This window comes from Peromyscus leucopus, chromosome 23 (assembly GCF_004664715.2).
Source record: "Peromyscus leucopus breed LL Stock chromosome 23, UCI_PerLeu_2.1, whole genome shotgun sequence".
In the NCBI taxonomy this organism is placed as follows: Eukaryota; Metazoa; Chordata; class Mammalia; order Rodentia; family Cricetidae; genus Peromyscus; species Peromyscus leucopus.
The window spans coordinates 25327411-25345683 of record NC_051082.1 but is presented as its reverse complement, the minus strand read 5'-3'; the positions used below and the strand labels follow the sequence as shown (position 1 = coordinate 25345683).

The 18273-nt window shown below is 50.9% G+C and overlaps 1 protein-coding gene across 1 annotated transcript in view; it reads right to left on the bottom strand.

The window, feature by feature from the left end:
* The window catches only part of Castor2 (cytosolic arginine sensor for mTORC1 subunit 2), a 42875-nt gene extending 30400 nt beyond the window's left edge, over nucleotides 1–12475 (bottom strand). The window contains exon 1 of the mRNA XM_028870134.2: nucleotides 12011–12475. Coding sequence (XP_028725967.1) covers nucleotides 12011–12123 — 113 coding nt within the window. The 5' untranslated portion in view covers nucleotides 12124–12475. The remainder of the gene's footprint in view (nucleotides 1–12010) is intronic.
* Between the last annotated feature and the right edge of the window lie 5798 nt (nucleotides 12476–18273).

Here is an 18273-nt window from a genome sequence, read left to right as displayed (position 1 = left end):
GACGGTTAATCTTAACATGAAAATGACTGGACCAAGAGGCACTCGGGAGACTGGTAAAGGGCACTCAAGGGGCGTCTGTGTGGCCAGATTGGAGACAAGTAGGTCACAAGGGCTCTAACTGGATCGATGACTTAATCTGTCGCTGGATTGAAAATCTGAAGAGAGGGACCCGTGAAGTTCAGCCGATAAAGGCATTTGCCACCAAGCCTAGTGACCTGGATTTGACCCTGGGACCCACATCGTGGAAGGAAAGGACTGACTCCCATAAGCTGCCCTCTGACTTCCATATGCACGCTGTGGTGTGGGCATAATACATACATACTAATACACACACACACACACACACACACACACACACACACTAAAGGAATTTGACTAGATGATGGGGATGCGATGGAGCTGTAGAAGGCGGGACCTGGATGGAGGAAGTAGATGGGGGCTGTGTCCTTGGGAGCTGTATCTTGCTTCAGTCCCTTCTGCCGTGGGATGTCTTTCTCTACGCTGTGAATATGTGCTGCTCTGATTGGTTGGTTAAATAAAGCTGTTTGGCCAATGGTGAGGCAGAATAAGGTTAGGCGGGACATTCCAACTGGAGAGAGAGGAGAAGAAAGGAGAGGCGGAGGAGGCGCTGAGAAGCACCGCCAGGAGAAGATGTAAAAGTACTGGTAAGCCACGAAGCCATGTGGCAAGACACAGAAATGGGCTGAGTTAAGTTATAAGAGCTAGCTAGCGAGAAGCCTGAGCCATTAGGCTATACAATTTGTAAGTAATATAAGCCTCTGTGTGTTTACTTGGGTCTGAGTGGCTGCGGGACCGGGCGGGATTCAGGAAAACTTCCGACTACACTTTTCCTGTTATAGCTCCATTATTCCCGGTCCACTGTGATGTGAACAGCCTCTCCACACACTCCTGCAGCCATGAAATGAGCTGTTTTGCCATGCCCTCCCAGGATAGACCCAAACCTCTGAAACCATAAGCAAAATAAAGGCTTCCTTTCATAGGCTGTTTATGTCAGGGCTTTTGACACAAATCTGAGTAAACAATCGTACCAGGTAAGGAATGTGAGCCTGAAAGAGAAGGCCAGGCTGAGAGCCTGAGGAGGAGGATGAGTCTTCTCAATACATGTGTGTTTGTGTGTGTGCGGGTGCATGTGTGTGGTGGTTTGCCTAAGAACAGGCTCACAGATTTGAATGCTTGGTCATTAGGGAGTGGCACTACTTAACCGGGATTAGGGGGCGTGGCCTTATTGGAGGAAGCGTGTCACTGGGGGCGGGCTTTGAGGTTTCAAATGCTCAAGCCAGGCCCAGTGTCTTTCTCTTCCTGCTTCCTGCCGATCCGGATGTAGAACTCTCAACTACCTCTCCAGCACTGTGTCTGCCTGTATGCTGCCATGCTTCAAGCCATGATGATAATGGACTAAACCTCTGAAAATGTAAGCCAGGCCCAATGAAATGCTCTCCTTTATAAGAGCTGCATGGTCATGGCTGTCTCTTCACAGTAACAGAACACTGAGCAGGACATGCACAAGTATGCACACACGTGTGGTCCTGTGCAATGCAGAGGCTGTCATTTTTTTTTTTAAATATTATGTATACAGTGTTCTGCCCGCATGTATGCTGTATACTAAAAGGCGGCACCAGATCTTACTACGGATGGTTGTGAGCCACCATGTGGTTGTTGAGAATTGAACTCAGGACCTCCTCAGGACCTCTGGAAGAGCAGCCAGTGCTCTTAACCACTGAGCCATCTCTCCAGTCCCTGAGGCTGTCATTCCTTAGGAGTTGCCTACCTTGTTATTTTGAGCCAGGGTCCCTCATTTGCCTGGCCTCTCACTGAACAGGCTAGGGTGGCTGGCCAGCCAGTTCCAGGGGCCCATCTGCCTCTGTCTCCCTAGCACTGGGATTTCACATGCCCCAACATGCCTGTTTTTTGTAAAATTGGGATTCTAGGGATCAAACTCAGGTCCTCATGTCCTTTACCAACCGAGCTACTTCTACATACCCATTTAAGGATCCTAGCACAGTAGAGATATGGCGAGGGATTTGCAATAAACATTGATAATTGGTCTCTAGCAGTCACCTCTAGGTGGAAGTTTGGACCCCCACCAGGACCTCCCTTCTCAGGGGGCCCCTGTCAAGCCTGAGGGGTGTCACCGTCTACCACTGGCAGAGACCATCTGTTCTTTTGTTTGTTCTCACGGACAGTGTGTGAATGTGTGCACATATGTACGGTGAGTGGTGTGGGCATGGTGTGTACAAGGTATTACGCACATGGTCGTGTGCGTATGGTGTATGCATGTGTGCACGTGTCTAAATGTGCACATGGGGGCCCGAGCTGGCTGCCTTATGTGCTGTCTCGCTCTTCCACCCTATTCACCGAGGCAGGGTCTGTCAATCAAACCCAAAGCTTGTTAATATGGCTACTTTGGCTACTGGCTTATTCTGGGGATCCTGTTTCTGCCTCCAAAGCTGGAATGGCAGGTGGGCTATCACACTCACCCAGCATGTATTTATATGGGTTCTGGGGATCTGAACTTCGGTCCTAGAACTGAAGTTACAGGCTGCTGTGAGTTGCCAGGTGGGTGCCGGGAACCAAATCCAGGTCCTCTAGGAGAGCAATGATTGCTCTTAAACTGCCGAGTCAAATCCTTAGCCTCTCTTTCTTATGTGTGCAATAGGTTGTGCGGAGTCACGCTTGACTTTTTAGATGGGTGCTGGGGATTTGAACTCAGGTCCCCAAGCTTACACAGCAAGAGCTGGTACCCTCTACGTCATCTCTCCAGCCCCTTATCATCGTATTTTAGAGATAAAGTCTCTCACCAGGGATCTGGGGCTCTTCCATTAGGCTAGAGTGACTGGTCAAAGAACTCCAGGGATCCACCCGCCTGCCTCCCTCTTGCTGGGATGACACACGCACGCTACCATTCCTGGCTTTTCCGTGTGGGACCTGGGGATTGGACTCAGGTCCTTACGCTTGCTGGGCAAGTACTTCACCCACTCAGGCGCCTCCCCAGCCCCTTGTTCTAAGTCATTAAATTCTGACTGCGACTTCAGCTACGGCAGGTCTCCCCCATTTCCAGTTAGGAAGGTAACGGCACCAACAGGACAGGGCCAAATGGTCCATGGCCGAACTTGCCAGGGTGTGGCTGTCTTGAGTTTCCCTGGGAGGCCCCTGGGGCTAGTCTGTCTTTCCCTAAATGTCCTCAGACAGTGGCCTCAGCCCAGCATACCCAGGCAAGTGCTAAAGATCTAGACACACTTTGTGTACATTTAAGCTTTTCTTGCATCAATGCCTCTTTAGCTGCCGGTATCCAGCAGTTTGTTGGCAAGACCTTAATAAAGCAGTAATGCAGGGACCAGCACAGGGCAGCATGAACCAGAGACCTTAAATGGAAGCCCAACCCAGGTGGCAGTTATGGGGTTTCCTATAGATAGCTATGGACCAATCCATGAAATGGGCTTTTTTTTGTTCGTTGTTTTGTAGCACAGGTTAGACTCAAGTTTATGCTTCTCCTGCCTCAGTCTGCCAACCCCTGGAATCCTAGGCCCACGCCACCATGTGCCCGGTAAAACATGTGCTTTCTATGGTGGCACTTTTCAAAGGTTGTAACAGGGGTTAGGGGTTTGGCTCGGTTGGTAACGTGCTTGCCAGGCAACCACGGGGATCTGTGCTCAGATTCCCAGCGCTGAGTTTGTAAAAAGGCAAATGTGTCAATGCATGCCTGCGATCTCAGATCTGGGGAGGTGGAGTTAGGATCCCTGGGCTCACTGGGCAGCCAGACCAGTAGAATTGGGGAGCTCCAGGTTCACTGAGAGACCATGCCTCAAAAACAAGGTGGGGAGAAATAGAGGAAGGCACCAGCGGTCAACCTCTGGCTTCTAATTGCTGGGACAGACAGCAGGGACATGTCTCCATGATAAAGCACCTGTCTAGGATTCTCTCCTGAGGGCTGAGGAAGCACCTTAGGGGTACCATGTCTGCCTATAATCCCCCAGTAAGGGGCTGAGGGGATTACTCAGTGCTAGCAGGCTTGTCCAGAATCCCCCGCCCCCATGAAGGGCTGGAGTATGGCTCTGGTATAGCGCCTTCACACATACACGCACACATAAGCATACACCAGACACAGACAGACAGACAGACAGACACAAAGACAGCAGCATGTCCCTTGCCTTCCAGTGGTGGCCTTGCCTATCAAGAGGCTCCCAGCGACAGGAGTCCAGGCTAGCCTGGGCATCTGGCTGGGTGCTCGGAATAACAGGTTCTCCTGATCTGAATTCTTGAGTGCAAACCATAGTCACTGCCACCCCTTTCTGGGTATTCTGGGTCCTTCCTATTCTGTTCCTTATCAGTAAAATCAGGCTTCCACTCCTCGGGTCTGCTGTATCGTTGGCATGACCTAACTGATGGGAGGGTCACAGAAGAGCCTCGAATGTACTACGCTGTCACAGACTCCATTTCCGGAAGGGCCTGGCTACAAGGAAAAGAGGGAGGGGTCTGCTTTTCCAGGGTGACAATCTCCGGCCCCTCTAACCAGGTCCTGGGTTCTGAGGCTGTGACAGAGGCCAGCCACACGCTCTCTAGAGAGCAGAGGCAAGTGCTGTAGTGAGAACCACCTTGATCAGGGAGCTCACGCCGCGTGTCCCCAAACCTCCCCACACTGTGGCTACCCTCTGTCACCTGGAGGTATAGCCCAAAGAGTCTGCCCCGTCTCTAGGCTAGAAACTTTCATGTAGTCAGCCCCACCTTAAAGGGGTGGATCCTGATTGGTCCATGCTGGTCTTGTGCATGGTCATGTGACACAGCTCCAACCAGTAAGGTGAGAGGGTCTGTGCCAGGCTTGGTGGGGGCAGGGAGAGAATAGGATCTGAGTACTTTGTTGGAGGACACTGTTGGAAGCCACAGCACTTGCTCTAGCTGGATTTCTCACTGTCGACAATGAAGCTCTCCCAGCTGCTCCACAGGAGGACACACACAACTATCGTTAAGGATGGCCAGTCAGATAAAAAAAAAAAAAAAAAGATCTTGATGACATCATCACATCTTCAGGTTAACTGATATCGAACAGCCCAGCTCCTAGCACTTTTGGTGGTTCTGAGGGGTGTAACTCTTCCAGAGTGAGTGTTCTACCTGCTAAGCCACACCCCCAGCCCTTCACTGGGGGATTCTAGGCAGGGGCTCTACCACTGAGCCACACCCCCAGCCCCTCACTGGGGGATTCTAGGCAGGGGCTCTACCACTGAGCCATGCCCATACCTGTTGCTGTTAGATTTTAGGCATGTGCTCTACTACTGAGCTACACCCCCAAACCTTTTTTATTTTATTTTCCCAGCCAGGACCGTACTAAGTTGGCCAGGCTGCCTTTGGAGTCATTCTGTAGCTCAAGCAGGCCTTGAACTTGTGATCCTCATGCCTCAGGCTCCTGTGTATTTGAATGACCACCGGTCCCAGCATGAACCTCTTCTCTTCAGTTTATTCTTCTGACAATTTCACGCGTGCATTTAATGCACTGCTGTCATTTCCAACCCGCATTACTCTCTCTCATCCTCTCCCTCACACTGAGCCTTTTCTTTTCACAGACACCCTGTCCCACATCAACTCCCCTCGCTTCCCTACTTCCTTAGGGCCCGTATCAAATGCTCCTTCCTTCACTGCGGCAGTTCTCAACCCATGGGTTGCAAACCCTTGGGAGATTGCATATCAGATATTTACATTACAATTCCTAGCAGAGGCAAATTACAGTTATGAAGTAGCAATGGAATAATCTTAAGGTTGGGGGTCACCACAGCACGAGGAACTACACGAAGGAGTCGCAGCATTAGGAAGGTTGACAATCACTGGTTCACTGATTCCCAATTCTGCTCAATAACAACCTGCCATACTCTGTCTTCTCGGTTATAAACCGCCATGCCAAGAACACTTTTTTTTTTAGTTCTTCAAGACAGGGTTTCTTTATGTAGCCTTGGCTGTCCAAGAACTCACTTTATAGACCAGGGTGGCCTCGAACTCACAGATACCCACTTGCCTCTGCCTTCCAAGCGCTGGGATTAAAAGCGCGCACCAACACCATCGCCTGGCCAAGATCACTTTTTAAAAGGTTTATTGTATTTTTAAGTTATATGTACAGGTGTGGATATGCACATCAGTGTGGGTACCTATAGAGGCCAGAAGAGGGCGTCAGATCTGGAATTACAGGTGGTTATGAGCCACTCAGTGTGGGTGCTGGGAGTTGAACCTGGGTCCTCTAGAAGAGCAGAATGTGCTTTTAACGACTGAACCTTTTCTCTAGCCCTCCACCCCAGAACACTCTCATATCATCCCTATCTGTTAAGGGTTGGTTGTAAGATGACCTCCGTAGGCTTAAACACTTGGCCCTTGAACAGAGCTCAGGCTACTGGTTTGGGAGGTCAGAGAGTCTTTAGGGTACGGAGTCTCCCAGGAAGAAGTGAGTCACGGTGGGCAGGCCTTGACGCTTTTATGGCTGGGCTCCTACTTCCTGTATGTCATCCACTTCCTGGTCTGCCATGACGTGAGAAGTATTAGCATTAGCGATGGTCCCTCAGTTATGAATTCCACCGTGCCTTCCCGCCATGAGAGACCGTCCTCTCAGAGTGTGAGCCAGAGCAAACAGTTCCTCCTTCACAGCTCTGAGAAAAGTTCGCTGACACAGGTCCTCTTCCCACACCATACTGTATACAGTCAAAGTTTTCTTTAATGTGTACACGCGGGTGCATGTGTGTGCGCAAGCACACGTGTGTATGTCCACATGGAGACCTAAGGTTGACATCAGGTTATCTTTCCTCCGTTGTTCTCTGTCCTCCTTTTCTTCTCTGCCCCCTTTTTCTGAGACAGTCTCTTCCAACCCTGAAGTTCACTGCCCCCCTATTTTAAGGCTTTATTTTTAATTGTGTGTGTGTGTGTGTGTGTGTGTGTGTGTGCATGTGTATACATGATTGTGGGTCAGAAGAGGGAATTAGATCCGCTGGAGCAGGAGTTACAGGTGGTTGTGAACTGCTTGATATGGGTGCTGGGAACCGAACTCGGGTCCTCTGTCAGAGGAGCATGTGTGTACTTGACCACTGAGATATCTTTCTAACCTCCAGTCCATTTTTTTTTTCTTCTTCAAGACAGTACTTCTCTTTGTAGACCAGGCTGGCCTTGAACTCACAGAGATCCAGCTGTCTCTGCCTTGTGAATGCTGGGATTAAAGGTGTGTACCACCACTGCCCGGCCATTTTTTTTTTTTTTTAATGTAAGTGCTGGAGAATCCCAACTCATGTGATGCACGCTTGCATACGGGTGTTTTACCGGCTGAGCCCTCTCCCCAGCTCCGAAGGCTACCCTTGACTTAGCCACATATTGCTAAGATGTGAAGAAACGGAGCTGCCAAGGGTAAGACGAAATGAACATGGGAACATCATACAGCTGAAGCCAGGAGTGGAAGCTCACTCCCAGGACTTAAAGGCCGGAGAAGGGCAGTTATCCTAATGAGTTCTAGGATATGAGGGAGGTGGAAGGGAGGAGAGAGACCCAATATGAATAAGAATGAATGAATGGCCGGGGGTGGTGGCGCACGCCTTTAATCCCAGCACTCGGGAGGCAGAGGCAGGCGGATCTCTGAGTTCGAGGCCAGCCTGGGCTACCAAGTGAGTTCCAGGAAAAGGTGCAAAGCTACACAGAGAAACCCTGTCTCGAAAAACCAAAAAAAAAAAAAAAAGAATGAATGAATGAATGAATGAATGAACATAGCTGGATAGAAAGTAGGGGGACTTTCACCAGGCTGCTTCCCACCTCTGCCTTCAACATGCCGTTTTGCAAGTACTTAGGGACCGTGTGATAGATTTCAGAGCCAATCACAGAGCTAGAGATTTGACAGCATCTCTGAAGAACAACCTGGGGCTGGGTAACATGAGGCACACCTTGCAGAAGTGGAGCCTAGTTACCCTGCTCCAGCTTTCTCCCACACACCTGAGTACTGCTAGGTTAAGGAGTCAGAAAAACACTGAAGTTGGATGTGGTTTTCCAGGCCTATCTTCCCAGCCACTTAGGAGGCCGAGGGAGAAAAACTCCTGAGTTCAGGCTTGTCATGGCTATAGAGTGATTCGAGGTCAGCCTGGGCAACTTAGTACGGCCCTGTATCAAAACAAAAAACTGAAAAAGGCTTGAGGAGTGGCTCAGTGGTAGAGCTCCTGCCTAGAATCCCCCAGTGAGAGGCTGGGATGTGGCTCTGTGGTAGAGCCCCTGCCTAGAATCCCCCAGTGAGGGGCTGGGGTGTGGCTCAGTGGTAGAGTACCTACCTAGAATCCCCCCAGTGAGGGGCTGGGGTGTGGCTCAGTGGTAGAGCACCTGCCTAGAATCCCCCAGTGAGGGGCTGGGGTGTGGCTCAGTGGTAGAGTGTGCTTGCCTTGTATGCAGGCGGCCCTGAGTCCAATCCTCAGTGCTGAAAAAAAAAAAAAAAAAAAGAAAGAAAAAAAAGAAAGAGGCCACAAGGGAATATATGAAGGTCAGTGGTTTGATCCTGTGCTCTTGAATCTTTCTAATCAGCATACTGTGAACAGAAGGGCTGGGGGCACTGTTGAATATGAGCCTCCTCTGTAACCTGTGCTGGCAAAAACAGAGCTTCATCCACAGAGATGGAGACTTGGGCTCTATCACTGATCTCATGACCTTGAGCAAGTTAATCCCTGAGCACCAAGCTCCTTCTTTGTAAAAGCTATGCCACCGAGTTGTCTCGGTCCCTGTATACACTAGGATATATGTCATGTGCATGTCTGCATTTCTATAGAAAGAGAGACTAGATTCTCCTTCCTGCCTAACTCCTACTAAGATGTCACATATAATCTAAAGCCTCTTCATTCAGGTAGGCTCCCAGGCTGCCCCAGCCAGTGTTCAGTCTCCCCTCTTTCTTTATTTAAAATCATACATACACACACACACACACACACACACACACACACGTTTATATTATATCAATGCGTGGGTATGTGCACATGAGTGCAGGTACCTGCAGAGGCCAGAAGAGGGCACCAGATCCCTTGAGCGGGACTTCCTGGAGGTTGTGAGCCACCTGGCATGGGTGCTGGGAAGAATGAACTTAGATCCTCTGTAAGAGCAGTCATCAGTCTTAACTGCTGAGCCATCTCTCCAGGCCTGGGCCTCCTTTCTTCTACCCTGCTGGACCATGTTTCTTAACTTCAGCTTTCCAACTATGTCCCTTTCCTTCCCTAGACTGGGCACTTAACTCGGCAGAGGGAGGGGCAGCCTATCTCTACATCCCTTGGGCTCAGAGGTACCCAGGCACCGAGTGAGCATCCTCCAATGTCATTCCAGTCTCTTCCCCAGCTCTACCTGCTCCACTCCAAGGAGACGTGGGGTGGGGGGGGGGAGCGAGGGGGGAAGGAAGTGACTAAGTCTGCCAGGAGGTGGAGGCAGGGGAGTGCTTGGGGAGGAGGTTCAGGGTGGTGATGTCACTGGTCCTGAGGACCAAAGTGGAATTGACAGGGGTGGCGGGGACACTCTAGGAAGAGATAATCGACGACCACGTACAGGTGGGAAGAGGGAAGAGATGGCAGGCAACCCGTGGGGGTTACTAGCGTATCGGCTGGGGGTGGGGAGTGGGGGATGGCTAAAGACAAGGATTCTGGATCCAGGTTCCTCAAAAGGCCTTGAATGCCACAGCAAGGACCTGGCCCTACAGACACAGTGACTTGTCTCTTTTAAGCAGTCAGTGTGATATCCTGGAGATGCCTGGTTTGCAGAGAGATGGGTGCTAATGGGAATCTGGACCACTGTGGTGGGGGAGAAGAATCAAGAATTACTACCTGCATGGCTCACTGCTGTAAATAACAGCCACACACCACCATCCCTTTCCAGGCCCAGTTGTCTTTACATGAATTGAACGGCCCACCCCCAGCAGGCAGCTCCTTGAAAAGGAAGTGGGCCTGGCTGGGCTATGTCCATTTCACAGAGGGACAAAAAGAGAGACGGAGAAGGACGGTGACCTGGCCCCGGGGCCACTGGGGCTGATTCCAACACGAAGCCACGCCTGGGCTCAGAGTGCACAAGGGTAGTGGTTGTCAGCCCTCAGACCGGCTAGGCTCAGCGGTTTCTGGAGTCGGAGCCTGGAGACAAGGAGGTGACCTTTGACCTCTCCGTCATCTTGCAACCGGTCACTTGGGCCTATCCTGGAAGGAACCTTGCAAGGGGACAGGGTTTCCCTGGGGTCAGGTGGGCCATTGTGAGCTTGTCTCTGAGTCTTAATTTGAGACCTTCGACTTGGACCCTGGGAGCAGCAGATGCCCATAAAAAGGCCAGTCCCTTCACCAAGGCACAGGGCACAGACAGACTCCTGTCTGTCTACCGAATGTCCCTCTAAAAGCCCTCTTTCCTCCAGACTGAGAAAGAAAAGAACCAGAGAGCTGGGGGGGGGGGGGGGGGATGCTGAGGCCACAAGTTGGGAGTCTGTTACCTCCAGTCTCTGGGTCCTAGGGATTGTCTAGGGGTGGGCAGAGGGCAGGTGGACGTAGGATTAGCAGGCGTTGACAGAGAGGGACTTTCTGCACTTGGGGGTGGAGGTGGGGGGGAGCGTGTGCAGAAAACGAGCAGTTACCTTTGTTTTCAAATGACCTGTTTAATGATTTACCTGGGGCCATCCAAGGAGCAAGGGGTTCTGCTCAGGCAAGGGAGGTAAAGATTTCAAACCGTGGGTCCCCACAGATAGAGCAGCCCTCGGAGGAGAGAGTAAACAGACGCAGAGCTACCTAGCTGGGCTTCAAAACAATAGTCCTGACCGAGCTCCGAAAGGTTGAAGTCAGGTCCCTGAGCAAGAACTTTGAACAGGCTCTTTCTCCTGAGCCCAAGCCCATCGGAGGGAGACAAGACAGCCTGGGAAGGGAGGGAGGGAGGGAGGGGGTGTGTTTGCATTTGACTTCATCTTGGCCCCAGTAATGTATTCATTTCTTTGGCAGGGAGGTTGGAGCATCTTCGCCTTAACCGCCACCCCCCTCACACCCCCCCCCCAAACCAGACCCATCATAATGGTAAGCCAACAAGGTTTAAGTTAACCATAGCTTGTTCCAGTTCCCACTCCACAGGGGGAAAAGGGCAATTAAAAAAAAAAAAAAAAAGATAACCCGACTCTAATCCAACAGGAGTTTATGAAGTCAAACGCACACCTAGCAATGGGAAAAATCCAAGATTAAAAAAAAATTTTTTTTTTCTCTTCTTTTTCTTCTTACCTCCCAAGGCCTTCCACTATTTTTTTTTCCTCCCCCTGCAACATCCAAGCCCGGCCTCCAGGCAGATCCATAAACAGGCCTGCTCCTCCCCTTCCATGGTTCAAAATCCCCCCCCCCTCCCACTTCGCTGGACCCCCAAAGAGAAAAGAAATCAGCGACCCTGTCCCCGCAGCCCCTCCCCCGCTGCCTGCACCTCCTCTCCCCTCTCTCTCCAGGCACCTGGAGATAAACATCTACTAATGATTTTATGATTTTTCTGTTCTGGGGTAGACGAGCTCAGCGCCATCCCTCCCCGCTTGCCGGTGGCTACAGGGGGGCCGGCCCAACCAAGAGGAGGGGAGTGGTGGTGTTGGATGGATGGGGGGATGGGGCGTGTTTAGTTTGTTAATTTCCACCTCCGGATCCCCACACCTGTTTTTCATTCATTCATTCATTTGTTCATTCATTCATTCATTCACGGATGCATCACAGAGGCCATTTGGGGAGGTTACTAGAGATCTCAGGGAAGGGAACTGAGATGGGGGGAGGGTCGGGTGTTGGTGGCAGCAGTTGGGGGCGCAGTGGGGTGGGGGGGATCTGGGTGGAGGGGACCCCCAACTAGAGAGCACAGGGGTGGCTTTGTCCGATGCGGGAGGATGGCAGAGATCCCGGGGGGTGGGGTGGGGGGGAATGAAGTTGTTTTGCACTGCGTCCCCCCGGGGTGCGCCTCTTTGTCTGTCCCGGGGCGGGTACCATGCGCCCCCCCATCCCCTCGCCCCATACTCTCTTTCTCTCACCTGGTCTTGGAAGACAGGAAGGCAAGTTTGATGAGGCCGTAGGTGAAGAGCGGGATACTCTCCTTGGCGACACTGGCAACTTGCAGTCGGTGTTCCAGAATGTGCAGTTCCATCGTCCGCCCAGGGCTCCTCCACAGCGGATCATCCGCGGTGGCCCGAGTTGCGGGGGGGGGGACGGGGGACGGGGACGGGGGACGGGGACGAGCAGCGGCCCCCGCCCCCTGCGCGCCCCAAGCCGTGGGGCAACCGGCCCAGGGAAGGGGGCCCGGAGCTCGGTGCTGGGCTGATTTGTACTCGATCCAGAAAAAGGAAGCTTGGCAAGTTGCAAAAAAAGGAGGCCTGGGGAGGACCTGCGGGGTGCAGCGAGCTACGGGGTGGACAAGCAAACAGCGCCCGGCGGAGCGCGGCGCCCGGCGCAGCAGCAGCTGGTGTTCGCTGTAACAAACAACTTGCCACTCAAACGCCGGGCCCGTGCTGCGCAGGCGCTGGCCGCGGAGCCACGCGATGCCTGTCGGGATTTGTAGTCCGTGCTCGCGCTTTTACGCGGCCCTTCCCCCTGGACTACTCCAGCTTGCTGATGTCAAGCCAGGGGGGCTGGGCTGCTGAGCCACGGTGCACCCGGAATGCAAGATTTCGGGGATCCCCAGGGACACAGAAGAACCCTATGGTACACATAGGGAATTCGGAGCCGACCTAAGCTTAGGTGCATGCTCTGTCGTCGCTCAAACTCAGGATTAGGCGCTTTCTTTGGGGTGTCAGGCGAGCTATCCCTTTCCTCCACAAACAACTCCAGCGTTGGAGAAGGCCTGAGCCGGCCAGGGGAGAGATTTAGAGGGATCGGTGATTGTCGTGCAGCGAAGCCAAAGCAAAAGACAAGGCTTGGGTTAGACAGAGAAGGGTGCCGGGTCCTTATGGAGAGGTGCTGAGGGCTGAATGAGAGCACGCAGGCAGGGGGAGGGGGGGGTGCTCAGAGGGAGAGCTGCGCGGCCTTCCAGGCAGAAGGAACACCGTGTCCAAACGCAAGGAAGCGTGAAAGCCCCCACGGTACTGTGTTTGGCTTTGTTGCTGCGGAAAATGTGAGGGAGGCGAGAGATAAGGCAGGCACGGGAGCCAGGACCCGGGTCTCCGGGATCATGGGTGCACGGCGGCGGCGGCTGAAGTGACTGTGGATCTCGGGGAGGGGGGAGGGTGCGGGGGTGGGGTGGGGGAGCGGACCCGAATCTGAATGAGAGTCATCCTTCGTGTTTCTCACCCCAGGTTTGCATGCTGTCGGGGGACCTGTTCGGCAAATATCCCCCCGCCCCCACCCCGCCCCGTGAGCCTTTCATGGTTGACTAGGTTTAGAAATCCTTTAGGTTAAAGTTACTGACTAGTGTTTTTGCCCTCGGGCAGAGTACTTTGCGGGGGGGGGGGGGGATGTGGTGGGGTCGAATCTACCTGCTGAGGCGGACAGGAAACTCTTTTTTTTTTTTGGAGGGGAGAAAATCCTGCCTGTCAATCTCACATTCGCAGTCCCCTTCTATTAGGGACTTGCTCTGCTTCCTCATACCGACCAGGGAGTGAACCCTAGAATCTGGAGTATGTCTCATGGCCTGTCCATCCCTCTGTTGCTTTGATTTCACTAAAGATTGGGCCTTCGAGATGGCTCAGCGGGTAACGACACTTGCTGCCAAGCTTGATGACCTAAGGTGGATCTCCTGGACCCAGACCTTGGAAGGAGAGAACTCTTCCAAGAAGAACCTCTGGTGGCCACATGGGAGCCGCGCGAGACACACACACACACACACACACACACACACACACACACACACATATCGTTTAAATAATTAATCTTTCGATTTTTATTTTGTTTTTGAGACTGGGTCTCATTTATCTCATGTTATCCTTCGACTCTTCATATAGTTGAGGATGACCCTGAATTTCAGATCTTACCTCCATCTCCTGAGTTCTGGGATTACAGGTGTGCAGTGCCACATCTGTTTATGCCATGGTAGGGATGGAACCCCGGACTTTGTACATACTAGGAAACACTCTGGTTTTTTGAGACAGGGTTTCTCTCTCTGTGTAGTTTTGGTGCCTGTCCTGGATCTCGCTCTGTAGACCAGGCTGGCCTCGAACTCACAGAGATCCACCTGGCTCTGCCTCTCGAGTGCTGGAATTAAAGGCGCCGCCGCCGCCACCACCACCACCACCTGACTAGGAAACACTTTTAACTGAGGAATCCCAGTCGTCGTCTTCTTCTTCTTCTTCTTCTTCTTCTTCTTCTTCTTCTTCTTCTTCTTCTTCTTCTTCTTCTCCTCCTCCTCCTCCTCCTCCTCCTCCTCCTCCTCCTCCTCCTCCTCCTCCTCCTCCTCCTTCTCCTCCTTCTCCTCCTTCTCCTCCTTCTCCTCCTTCTCCTTCTTCTTCTTCTCCTCCTCCTCCTCCTCCTCTTCCTCCTTCTTCTAGTGGTAGTAGTTTTGCGCCTTTCCTGGAACTCACTTGGTAGCCCAGGCTGGCCTCGAACCCACAGAGACCCGCCTGCCTCTGCCTCCCGAGTGCTGGGATTAAAGGCGTGCACCACCACCACCCGGCCCAGTCTTCTTCTTCTTTTTTTTTTTTTACTTTTAACTAAAAGCTTAAAAAATATATATTTTGTGTCTATAAGTGTTTTGCCTGTATGTATGTATGTATGTATGTGCATCACAAGCATGCTTGGTGCCCAGAGAGTCCCAAAAGTGTGTCAGACCCTCAGGAACTGGAGTTACAGATGGTTGTGAGCTGCTCTGTGGGTGCTGGGAATTGAACCCCGGGTTCTCTGGAAGAGCAGCCAGTGTTCTTAACTACTGAGCCATCTCTCCAGTCCCTTATTTACTTTAGAAAAGATTGGTTTTTATTTTCACTTACGTCTCAGCATCTCTGTGTGTATATGTTGTGTCTCTATTGGGGGTATGTGTGCCCTGGAAGACCAGAAGCGGGTCTTGCATCTCATGGAGCTGGAATTACAGGTGCTCATGAGTCACTTGACATGGCTGCTGAGATTCGAACTCAGGTTCTCTCTTAATCACCAAGGCAGCTCTCCAGCCCTTCTTTTGGTTTTCTGATTTTTTTTGGAGACTGGGTTTCCTGTAGCCCAGGTTAGCCCGGAACTCTTGATTTTCCAGCTCCTACCTCTCAAGTTCTTGGGTTGAGGGTGTGCCTCTACCACACGTAACAGACCATCCAGAGACTATGTTTCAAGCTGGGCATGCAGCTCAGTGGTAGAGCGCTTGCCCAGCATTTACTAGACCCTGAGTTTGATCCCCAGCACTGTGAATAAATAAAATGAAATATTGGGCATGATGGCACACATCTGTATTTCAGTGCTTGGAGGGCGAGGCAGGAGGATTGTTGCCAGTTGGAGGCCAGCCTGGGCTACGTAGTGAAGTCACAGCAGACTTTGGCTACATAGTGAGTGCCTGTCTTGAGAAACCAAAACTAACTTAACTAAAAGAATCTGTCTCCCTCCTCCAAAAATCTCTGTTCCACAAAGGCAATGATTTGGGGGGCTGGCGAGATGGCTCAGCAGGTAAAGGTGCTTGCTGCCAAGCTTTAAGATCTGAGTTCAATCCCCATGACCCACTTGGTGGAAAGAGATAACTCTCTCTCTCTCTCTCTCTCTCTCTCTCTCTCTCTCTCTCTCTCTCTCTTTAAATAAATGTAATAAATAAAGGCAATGACTTTTGGCTGCTCTCTGTTCTGCTCTCACTTTTAGCAACAGCAACTGGTATATGAGGGAAGGCCACTCATTCAGCGTCTAGGGAATACATACATGCAGAAGCTTATGCCTTTCCAATGGACTTGACAGATCCAGAAGGCCCAGATAGAAATGTATCCAGGAGGCCAGCTTGGTGGTACATAGTCATCATCCTAACACTTGGGAGGCAGAGGATCAGGAGTTCAAGGTCATCGTCAGCAACGTAAAGAGTTCAAGGCTAGCCTGGGCTACATTATGAACCACCTCTTTCCCTCCCCCGAAATGCATTCAGGGCCCTAAAAGGCAAGCTATGGCTAGAGTGAAGGTGGCTGGGTGTCAGCCAATCAGAAGGGCACATGAAAAAAGGAATTGTGCCCATAGGCACAGCATCACAAAGCAGCTAACAGGTGACGAGGCAAGACAAACAGGGCTCCAATCAGGATCGGGCCGGTTTTCTGACTCCTGTTCCCAGTGGGCCAAATCAGTATTTTCCAATCTGCAGGCTGTGACCTGCAAGTGGATGGGGAAATCAATGTTTCAGGACACGACTAGCATAAAAACTGAGAATCCAGAAGAGCACAGAAAAATGCCCATGGTAAGGAGAGGTTACTCTGTCACCAGAATTTATGATTTAGTCACGTGGGTATGACGTCTGTACAGCCGTAGATTGGATCTTGACATAAAGGTTTCTGTTTGTGTGTGTGTATGGGGGTGGGCGGGCTGGGGATTAAATGTAGGACAGCCTCCTGAGTGATGCCCCCTATCCCAGCCCCTCATTAGAAGATTCTAGGCAAGTGTTCTACTGCTGAGCCATGGTTCTAGGCAAGCTCGCTATAGTTAAGACCCAATTCAGAGGGTTAGGGATTTAGCTCAGTGGTAGAGCGCTTGCCTAGCAAGCGCAAGGCCCTGGGTTCGGTCCTCAGCTCCAAAAAAAAAAAAAAAAAAAAAAAAAGACCCAATTCAGCTTAGCTCAGCTCCCTCACTGAGGGTTTTTTTTTTTTTTTTTTTTTGGTTTCTTGAGACAGGGTTTCTCTGTGTAACAGCTTTGGAGCCCTTCCTGGAACTCACTCTGTAGTCCAGGCTGGCCTTGAACTCACAGAGATCTGCCTGCCTCTGCCTCCCGAGTTCTGGGATTAAAGGCATGTGCCACCACTGCCCGGCTTTCACTGGGGGATTCTAAGCAGGTGCTCTACCACTGAGCCACACCCCAGCCCCTCACTGGGGGATTCTAGGCAGGTGCTCTACTACTGAGCCACACCCCAGCCCCTCATGGGGAGGAGCAGATTCTACGTAAGTTCTCGAACACACTGAACTATTGGCCTTCACACTGGAAGATTTACAGCATCCACACTGCCACTGAACTACATCCCCAACCCTTGACTTTTTGAGACAGGATCTCTCGCAGCTTATTGTCCTGACCAACTGACATTATAACTCAACGTTATTTTATGTCCTTTACACTTAAAAGCTGACACACCATTGAGACACTGGAAAATATGCCAACACGAGTGGAAGAAATTGGCCAATTGTCCTGTTTTCCCTGAGAGCAAGATGGTTTTTCAGGATGGGGGATTTTCAGTTTAAAAAGCACAGGCCATTCTCTGTGCAACCAAGGTGAAGGTGGCCACATCACTTGAAAGAAATTTAGTTATGCAAAGTCATAAGAACCTACATTCAGCCCCGGTGAGCTCAAAAGGCACCCGGGAGTTCAGAGACTCCATGTGGGAAAATAATGTAAGTATTTCACAAGTATTTTTTTTTTTTAATTTTGATTTCCCATTGAAATGATGATATTTGAGATATTGGGTTAAATAAACTACATTGTTGAAAGTAATAAGATCACCTACTTTCCATTTTAATTTTCTTAAAGATTTTATTTTTTATGTGCGAGTATGTCTGTCTGTCTGTGTGTGAGTATGTGCATGTCCGTGCAGGAGCCTGTGGAGACCAGAGGACGGTATCAAATCTGCTGGAGCTGGATTTACAGGTAGTTGTGAGCCCCCAGACAAGGCTCCTGCCTCCTCAACATTTGTATGTTTTATGATTTGTTTCATGTGTTTGTGTGTATACGGTATGTAAGTAAGTGTGTATACGTGTGTACAGGTGCTTCTGTGTGAGTATGTGGAAGCCAGAGGTTGCCATTAGGAGCCTCCCTTGATCACTTTTCTTATTAATTGAAACAACATCTCTCAGTTGAACCCAGAACTCACCACTATGATATGACTGGTCATGCTAGCTGGTGTGCTCTTGGGAACACCCTATCTCTACTTTTTGAGTGAGCACTGGAATTATAAGTGGGCTGCCATGACCACAAGGATTTTGTTTTGGTTTGGTTTTTTGGAGGCAAGGTCTCTTTGTTATATAGCTCTGGCTGTCCTGGAACTCACTGTATAGACCAGGCTGTCCTGGAACTCACAGAGACCCACCTGCCCCTGCTTCTGGAGTACTGGGATTAAAGGCGTGTGCCACCACCGCCCCAGACTTTTTTTTTAGTTTTTTTTTTTTTTTTTAATGGTGGTATGAGGATTGAGCCCAGAGTCTTGCTCATGCT